We start from the raw sequence: 9961 nt of genomic DNA, 5'->3' as shown, positions 1-9961 counted from the left end.
TGAATGAGACCTAAGGCCTTGAGTATGCTCTCATGCCAAACAATCTTTGAGACATCGGAACATGTCTTTGTTGGAATTAACTAGTTAGAATCCGCATGATGATCAACATCCTATGTCTTCCGAGAAACATCTTCCATATTTTTAATCTATCTCTTGGCTACTAAAGCTCTCAAGCCATGCCAATGTGAATTAGCTTCATTCACTAGGGGTAGTTTTCACACTCTACTAGCTGAGCAATTAAAATTTGTTGAAAATCACTTGACAATGCATTTGACTAAGATATATAGGTTCCAAGTAGCCCACACATATGAACATTATTCTTTAGAGATATATTGATGTGCCCATAAATATGCTTCGCGCACTAGCATTTGTACTCTAGTTTTGTTATAGTGGTGTACATGTGCATGAATATATGCATTTACAATTTAGAGGCCGGTCCAAATGGCATGCATCATAAACTCAATGTATGCATGTTATGAGGAGCAATTAGGTAATCATATTCTATCATTCACTATGTATATGCATATACACTCCACACGTAAGTGTGTGGTAGGGAGAAGCCAATTGATTGGCATGTACTATGCATGTCACGAGGTGGTTCTCCCTTGTCATACATTATTTCTCTTTTGGAAGGTGAGTGTCTTTTGGCAAGTACTAAAGGCTTTCTCAATCTTCCACCATGTGGTGTTATTAGAGTTGAAAACTAATGCAATAAAGATACTAGCAACAACCAACATGGATTTGCAAACAATTTTCTTGCTTCCCAAAGGAGAGTGGAGAAGTATCCAACTTCTCAACTCTTGCTTCAAGCTTAGTCTTGAACCAATCATGCCTCTATTTCTAGGTAATACCAAAAGCTAAGGAGTAGCCTAAGTATTGATACGTCTCTCCTTTTGGTTGTAGTTTGAAGCCATCTAAGCTTAGCCATTAGGGAGAAGAATCTTAATCCTTAAGGCTAGTACCTTGGCTATTAGCTTATAAGAAACATTCAACATAGTTATATGCTCCATTGAATTACTTTGATCCTATTGAGGGATTTCAGGATAAGCTTGACTAGTCTCAATCTAGTTTCCTAAGGTAAAGATTCAACCTTCCTACAATGATTAAGAAAGCTAGAAAAGTTATCTTCACATGTGTCCCATATTGTCTTGAAGAACTTGGTCAAGAGCCCATCTGTCGTCCTAGGGATTTGCCACTTTGCTTTTTCTCCAAAGCCTAGTGCATGTTGTCCTTAGTGAATAGCCTCTCCAATATGAGATTGATTTCCTTTGGGATGGATTTCTCTTAGTCTAGAAAGATCTCATTTATCTTCCCCACATAGAGAGACTAATGTGGCCAAGGCTTTCTTGAAAACCTTCACTATGCCCCACTCAGCATCAATGCATGTGATGGTCTCTCTCTTATGCTTATCTTTTAGAGTGTTGAAAAAGAAAGTTGTGGGCCCTTATGAGCTTAAAGTTTATTTTCTTCTTAACTCTTAAGGAAAGCCTTGGAATCCTACAAGAGGAAATAAAAAATATGTTTCATTAGAAGAATCTACAATAAGACCAAAATTCAAATCATCTTTAGCCCTTGTTTAGAGTTTTTGAGACTTATGCTAGATTCTTGCATAAGTTTTGCTATATTCCTTGAAGATTCCTCTTCAAAAGGGTTTTCTATTGAACTACTAGTAGCTAATTTCCAAGTCTCTTTAATCTCTTTTAGAAAGGAGGAATCCATCAAGAATGGAGCAAGAAAGTGCAAGAATGACTTGTTTAGATAAGAGGGAGGGGTTTCTTCACTAGATCTCACACATGTGAGAAATCTAAATGTACAATCTAATGGCATTGGTCCAAGACCATAATGTTAAGAATTGCCCTTATTTTACACTCTGGAACGATCCACCAAGCATCACTATTGCTATATACCATATCAAGATGAGCTTCATGGTAGGAGTTCCCATTAGAGTATTGTGCCACATGTATTGAGGCTCTTGGTGATCTTAGTAAAGATAATGGCCACAGAATGAAGTTGGTGACTAATCATAAACTCATTCCACTTGTCTTTTCCACCAATAGGATGCTCCACAGTGCCATGAAACATGTCCTTCTCCCTTGGTGTTATTCTTCAATTTCCAATTATGATTGTGTTGCCCATGTCTGACCTCTCTTTAAAGATTTCCCATTGTCCTCCCCAACTTCCAAAGGATTTTAATGCAATAATGAAGACTATAATGATGTCTTCCCCTCCTACACTGGAGTGAGGTTGCAACCATCAATCCATCCTCATTGGACCACGTCATGCATGGGGTGAATGAGTCCTTTTCAAGGGGCATCGTTTCCCCCTCCCATTGCCACACCTCCCCACACAAGTGGCGTAGTAATCAATTACTAATTGTGTAGCTTCTTCTTCTCCAACTTTCTTTCTCAAGCTTTAATTTCTTATAGGGAAACTATCTAAGCTTCCTCCTCTAGATAATTTCATATAGTATACTTTGCACCTTTTAAAACAAGGATCCCTAACATTCCATAAAATAAATGTAAGAATTTTGAACATTTCATTCATCTTAATTAAAAATGCATTTTAAGGATTTAACCATTTCCATTAATGGAGGCATAGTGGTTGTACTCCACAAGAGGGATCTTGTTTCTTAAGGAATATGAAAATTCAAATACCAAGGTTGAGAACGGCAAAAAAGCCAACAAAAGTACTCAATGAAGTTGGAATTGAGTGAAAAGTTCAACATATTCATCACTTAATTAGAGCACATTGCTCTATGTAGTTTTGTTTAGCCATATATAGCCCCTTGGCATTAGCATTTTGTGAGTTTGGACTTAGCTCCTTGGGTTTAGCGTTTTGTGAGACACATTATTTGTACTTACATTACATTACCTTGTTACTCATTCAACTATCATAACTCTCGAGCTCCCTTGGAATTAGGCTTTTGCTTGCAACATGTCATCAATAATCTCACCATCTTGATTCTCCTTAAATGGTGGCATAATAGTTGTGATCCACAAGGTAGATCCTAGCCAAAGATAACTCAAATCCCAAATTTAAGAAGCTGAAAGTAAACAACAAAAGTGTTTAGTGAAGTTGGTGGAAGCTAGTGAAAGGTACAACTTGCATCACTTAATGCACATTATTCTATGTCTTATGGCCTACCCATGCCTACACCCTTCAATGGGCATTTGTTTCTCATATTATTAGTACCACATTATCTCTTCAATCAATTGATTGTCTCTTGGCTCCCTTGGGTTTAGCTTTAACTTGTTTGTGGCATGTCTTCAAGGATTTTGTTATCTCCCTCAATGAAGACAAAACACTTGCATTCCCACAAGATAGACTAGCCAAGGAGACTTCAATTCCTAAGATTGGTAAAGGCAAAGCAAACATCAAAAGTGCGCAATGAAATTGGAGGCTAGTGAAAGGTATAACATGTTCATCACTTAATTAATGCAAATTGTTCTATAGTTGGGTCTATATTCATCACTTAATTAGTGCACATTATTCTATAGCTTGGGTCTATATTGATCACTTCATTAGTGCACACTTTCTATAGCTTGGGTCTAGCTATCTATTACTAATACATTATCTTGTCACTCATTTAATACCTTCGAGCTCCCTTGGGTTTATCTTGTTTTTGCTTGTGGCGTTGTTGTTTAGTATATTATATTGTCAATTTCATTATCTCGCTTAAGTTTAACTTTTTTGCTTGTGAAATTGTTGATACTCTACTTATTTATCACATCAATAAAGGTTACAACGTCCAGTTCAATTTGATAAGAATATTGCCAAATTTATACCTTGATAGTATTGAAGATATCACTAAACTATGATTATGCAGGACACACGCCCGGTGACTAGCAAGAATATTGCCAGTAATTATACCTTGGTAATATTGTCAATTTCATTATCTTCCTTAAGTTTAACTTTTTGCTAGAGATATTGTTGATACTATATTTATTTATCACAGCAATAAAGGTTGCAACGCACAGTTCAATTTCCCAAGAATATAGCCAAGGCCCAGAATTGTACCTTCATAATATCGAAGATATCACTCAGCTACGCTTATGCAGGACACACGCCCCACGCCCGGTTACTGGCAACTTGTATTTTCCATGAAGATTCGCAAAAGGTCGTCATTACATGGTTTATGTTGTACATATAAGGCTTTGAACTATTGAAAGGATAATGGTACTCGAGGGTCGAGCAGAGAGAGAGAGAGAGAGAGAGAGAGAGAGAGAGAGAGAGAGAATGAATGAATGTTGACATACTGTCTATCTATGGAAATACATATAGCATCAATTCGTTTGATCGAGCAAAACTGCCTCTGTACATGTTGACTTGGTAGTCAAGCGAGAGTGCTTGATGTCACGAGTGATCTGTCGATGGTAATTATGCGATAGAAAATCAAGCGGCTGTGCTTAATTTCACAGAGATGGCAGATAATAGAGAGCTAGTATGAGCTTGCTTGATGATGCCAGTCACGTTGGTATTGTTACTCCGATTACTGTGGCCAGTGCTGTTGGTGGAGTCTTGCCCGTCCATGGCACAAATTGACCTGAGAGCCTTCTCTATCTGGTAGCCTCCTCCCATCGCCACCTCCCTTTCCAAGTGGCCACAGTAGCTCTCAAACACGCTCACACTCACGTGCAGCCTGAAGTCCATCAAGAACAAGAATTCCTTCTCCAGTCTGTTTATTTCCTGTATCGAAATGCCTCCGATTTGGGCATAGTATGCATTGTCGTAGTACCTGAAATGTGAGGACGATGGTGCATTCATCAGTATTGGCAACTTGGCATGTTTTAGTGAAGAATGTAAGCAAAGAGGAAGCTGCTAAACATTAATTATGATTAAGGCTGATTGAAGATAAGCATTGGGTTAACCTAGCATTCCATCGTTTCTTGCTCTAATACATGCCATTGCACATATGACCCTAGGAGAGGAGGGGGTGTTGATCATGGAGTGATCACATAAGAAATTTTAGACAAGGTCCAACGATAATTCCCACATTGTGAATTACGCAAGCATCGTGAGCGCATATGTGGTATAGGGAGGGGTTACATATCTAGCTAGCTATGGTTGGGGACAGGGGGCTGTGAGCCTGCGGAAGAGGTTGGCAGCCCCTTACCCCCAACAGCGCCTAGCTCGGTATACGGTGCCTATAGAGCGGAAGCTCATGTTGTTGAACACCGCCTTGGGATGAGAACCCCCGGCCCCCACCTACACGGGAAAGCTTAGGACAACAAAGGAGAAGAACTCACACGGGAAAAGGGCAGAAAACATTGCGGTGCATTATAATAAGAGCTCACCTGTCGTCCAGGAACTTGGCGGCGACGAGCACGGTGGTGATGAGGAGCCTATGGATGTTGAGGGAGGTGACGCGGAGGCGCTGCTGCCGCTGCTTGGGGCTGTCGATGAGGCGATCCATGTAGGCGTAGGCAACCACGAAGCAGGAGGGGCTGCAGTTGGCGTATCTGAAGATCCTGCACAGGTACTCCTCGATGCCAATGCTGGGCGGGCGGACCCCATCGAACACGCCCCAGTCCCCTCTCCCCCGGCTCCTTCCTACAAATGGTCTCTGATCGGAATTATAACCATAGCTGCTTGATGCAGTAGTAGGTGAGGTCGACGATGGGCACAATGAGGACGAGGACCAGAACGATGATGGCGACGATGAGCCCAATGATGAGGGCGATGATATTGAGGGGGAGGAGGACTGAGCGCGGTCGTTGCGTGCGACGAGTCTTTGGAGGAGAGAGGAGAGGACGGAGAGCACGCGGGGGCAGCGTCTGGAGGGGTGGTGTTGGTGTACTGAGCTGAGGCTAAGGGAAGCTTCAGGGGAGTAGAGGTCCGACCGGATGCTGCCATATTGATCTGCAGGGGAGGACATGGCAGAGGGGAGGCCCATGTTAACCCCCAGATCACTAAATACAAATCAGACGCACAGAGAGAGAGAGAGAGAGAGAGAGAGAGAGAGAGAGAGAGAGATAGTGAATTTGAAGCTCCCCTCCCCACCATTATATAGGACTTATATTTACATGCACAGTGTAACAGCGCCATCATCAATGATCGAGAGTTCTCCCTACCGCCACCTTTCGGTTCCCCCGCCCCGCGCCCCCCCCCCAAAGAAAAAGAAAAAAACCAATCATCATCATCTTTTGAGACACAGACATAATAAGAATCAACCCTGCACCGACCGATACTGACCCCGCTTCTAACTATTTTGATTGAGAGAGAGAGAGAGAGAGAGAGAGCGAGCGCACATTAGGCTCTACCTCCTTCCCGTTAGCGCCAACAACCTCTCACTGCCCGTAATGTAGCACGCCACCATATTCACTTCCCGGACCATTAATTATGGGAACAATAAAAACCTTCCCCTTGCCATTGATTGACAAGGTTTGAATTTTGAAATTTAGCCTTTTCAAATTGAACTGTCAGTCTCTCCCAGCTAGTTAGTTTCAATCCCTAGTTTTAAATCTGCTTCAATCAATGTACATATTATATAAGAGATGCGGTGCTTTCAACGAACAGATATAACATGTTTCCCTTTTAATTCCTAGCACGTTAAAACTTTGTAGGTTTTTTTACCTTATAATTTAGAGGTTCATTTCCTTATTCACAAATTACAATTCATCCTACCCCATATAACATGTTTCCCTTTTAATTCCTAGCACATTAAAACTTTGTAGGTTTTTTTACCTTATAATTTAGAGGTTCATTTCCTTATTCACAAATTACAATTCATCCTACCCCCCGCCCGCACCCTTGCCCTTTTTTTTGGTTGAACATTGGATTGCAACTTCTTCTATTCAAGTAGCAAGGTAAAGGGGCCAATTGCAAAACAAGTGTCAAAAGGCAAAACACCTTGGGGCTAGTGATGTAATAAAAATAGAAGAGTATTCTAAGAATCTTCCTTAGGTGTGGCTCATTGATTTGCCAAAGTGTTACATTACTAGCTCTTAAGTGTACCTTTACCTCCCAAAATTGTATTTTTTTAAATTGCATTGAATATGTTAGAAATAAAAAATTCAATACTAGACTCATTCAATTCTTCTTGATATCCCTTACATGCTCATATATTCAAATCTCAAAAACACTGCAAAATATGAAACTCCCCCCCCCCTTCCCCTTCCCCCTTGCTCTCGCCCCCGCCTTCTCTTCCCCCTCCCAAAATTACATTATTTTCCTTGGGTGTTCTATAGTTCGTCCCCCTACCCTAATGTAGCAAATTGGGGTGGACTACAAAAAGGTGTAGAATGCACGTGGAGATCTCTCTCTCTCTCTCTCTCTCTCTCTCTCTCTCTCTCTCTCTCCTTTTACTGTATTTGAAGCAAAGCGGTCATAAAATTCAATGCAATGGACAAATATAAGCCCCTTGTTGGTACCGAAATACAATTGAAGTCACAGTATCCTTGTTTAGCGAAGTTGTTCTCCTTATAGTGGAAAGTTACCAAGGAGTAGCCCTTGAACCCTTCCAACTTCGAGCCTCATCCCCCATGTATAACCTAATAGAAATGCCTTATCTTGGAAATCAACTTTGGAACTACAACCATTCTCACAAGCATGGTCTTTCCTTCCCTCATAATTTATGTGAAAATAACTATCCTAAATTCATGCAACATGTAAGGAGGATGTGTGGCTAACCATCAACTCAAGAAATCATATAAATGGCAAGTAAATGGCTCAAAGAAACATGTCCACTTATTGCAATATCTATCCTACATTATATGCATTTATGCCACAGAAACATAGAGACATGGATCTATATATAATGTGAAGCTCTCGAGTTTTCAAAGATAAATAGTCAAAATTACTCAAGAAATTTCGCATAGCCACCCAAAAAAGCATGCACCTTTCCAAAATAACCCAAAGTTATTTGAGAAGGATCCAAATAAGGGAAAGATAACTTGAGATTGTGGACAAAAGATAACACCAGATTGAGCTATAGCATGAAAGATATTGTGGAACATCTCATTGGCCACCACATTTGGCATAACTAGTCCAAGTGAATTTAAGTCATTAGGGTGCGAATGAAGCTCACCAATTACTTGGATAATTAGGACTATCACTTCTTTTAGGACCAAAGTACTTGTCCAAATTGTTTTGAGATAATCTTTCCACAATGTTAAGTGTTTGAAATTAAAACATATTTACATGTTGTCTACTTAATGGGGAAGGAGTAAGGACCATATATGTATTGAAGCAATGCCTTGATGGAAATTGAGGGGCTACCCTTTTAATCATTCTAGAGACACTCTTTGCATTCACGCACGCACACACATACACATGCACATGTGCCTAGTGTGCATGTGCATGTGCACACACACACACACACTCACTCACTCACTCACTCTCTCTCTCTCTCTCTCTCTCTCTCTCTCTCTCTCTCTCTCTCTCTCTCTCTCTCTCTCTCTCTCTCTCTCTCTCTCTCTCCGACTCAAGAACCCACTTTGTTTCACATAGAGTACCATCACTTGAGCTAGCTACATTTAAGTGTTTGTGTCATAACTAAAGGCAATCTCATGGAAGACTAAAGTGAAATATCTTTTATCCATGGCAACCTTTTATTAATGGAGGTGTTAATTAGGAATAAGTTAAATATTTTTTTTTGTTGTAGTTTGTACTTGATTGGTGATATTTTGTGATTCTATAATACTTTCTCTCAAGATGTATGAATATAATATTTAAAACACTCATAACATGTGAATCAAGAGTTTATAATAAGTACCTCATTTGGAGCAAATCCAAGCTTTAGCGCATGGTATTGGAGGTGCTTTCTTTACCAATCCATATACACATACTTTATAGTATGTCAAATCATCAAATCTTACTCTAACTGTATTGCATTAAAAATGTTCATCAAAGCCCATGATGAATGTACGTACTATTGTCATTGAAGCATTAACTACTTTCAAGCATCGTGTAGTCAAAGTGTTACAAACTCTTCTTTAGATTCCAACCTACTTATTGCTACCATATAAAATTTGAAATCTTAATGTATAAAACATGCACTAATTGTTAGTTTGACAATGTGTATAATGTTGGTAATTTTTAACAAAAGGGGATAGATTAGTTTATTGAACTTTAGCTAACTAGTAATGGCTAGATTTGATGATAAAACCTTTGACGCTAACAACTTCTAGCTCAATGAGAGATTTAGTCTTATTTAGCCCACAAAAGTAACCTTTTTGCACCAAACTAAAGAAACACAACATATTATAATGTAAAATTGCATCTTGGAATGCTAAAGTGATGTGCCATTTGGTAAAAGTTAATGATGGCCATTGATCCCATCTACATGGTGTACTGACTTAGGATTTAAAACCAATAGGAAACTTCAAGATTTCCTCAAAATGTGTTGAAGATTAGTGGCCTCTCATTCTTTACCTTACCTCATTCTCTTAACATTTGTTCAAGGTTGTGGGCTTAAACAAGCCTCTCATTCTCTATCTTACCCATTACTTTTATACAAACATCACAAAATAGTGTTTGGACTAAAAACTATGTTATGACCTATTTATATCTCACATGTACCAAAAAGTCTCTAAATGTTCATCCTTATGACATAATTTACTTTGGAGTTTTACAAGGAAAAGTCTAGTTTGTTTGGAACTAAGCTAATTTCAACAAGGTCATTAAATCTAATAGGATGTATTAGCAGTAATGGTATGTGTGCAATGCCCCTTACATAGACGATTATCAAGTTTGTTAACAATAACTAATTAAAATAAAAGATTCAACTATATTTCTTAATTAATTTGCAAAACTATGGAAGAGCACCATCTATATCTTTTTTGTGGCATGGCTTTCTTTCAAAAGGAACTAAAGTGCATGCTTAATTGTTTTAATAGGTATATCATTGCATTGAGGAGAATCAGTGAATATCCTAAATTTTTAGCATTGCTTTCCTTTTTGTCCTATCGATTTGATAGCATAACAAAGGAAACTTGTTCTAGAACAATATTATATACAAGTG

General features: G+C 39.2%; 1 protein-coding gene across 1 annotated transcript; it reads right to left on the bottom strand.

The window, feature by feature from the left end:
- Positions 1-4237: 4237 nt before the first annotated feature.
- Positions 4238-5963, bottom strand: LOC148030422 (cyclin-U2-1-like). Its single transcript, XM_087686742.1, has 2 exons — positions 5295-5963; positions 4238-4735 (listed from the first exon to the last, which is right to left on the bottom strand). Exons 1-2 carry the CDS (start codon positions 5891-5893, stop codon positions 4393-4395), a joined length of 942 nt encoding a protein of 313 aa, XP_087542868.1. The 5' UTR covers positions 5894-5963; the 3' UTR covers positions 4238-4392.
- Positions 5964-9961: the final 3998 nt, after the last annotated feature.

Source organism: Lygodium microphyllum, chromosome 10 (genome assembly GCF_053477565.2).
Source record: "Lygodium microphyllum isolate KBCC chromosome 10, Lygodium_microphyllum_v1.1.10, whole genome shotgun sequence".
In the NCBI taxonomy this organism is placed as follows: domain Eukaryota; kingdom Viridiplantae; phylum Streptophyta; class Polypodiopsida; order Schizaeales; family Lygodiaceae; genus Lygodium; species Lygodium microphyllum.
The sequence above is the reverse complement of the archived record's forward strand: the minus strand, read 5'-3'. Positions and strand labels throughout refer to the sequence as shown.

Bases quoted from the DNA above. Each gene is read 5' to 3' on its own strand.
- LOC148030422 (XM_087686742.1), bottom strand. From the start codon at position 5,893: ATGGGCCTCCCCTCTGCCATGTCCTCCCCTGCAGATCAATATGGCAGC. The intron at 4,736-5,294 runs GTGAGCTCTTAT...CTCACATTTCAG, and splicing joins GCCAAGTTCCTGGACGACAG to GTACTACGACAATGCATACT.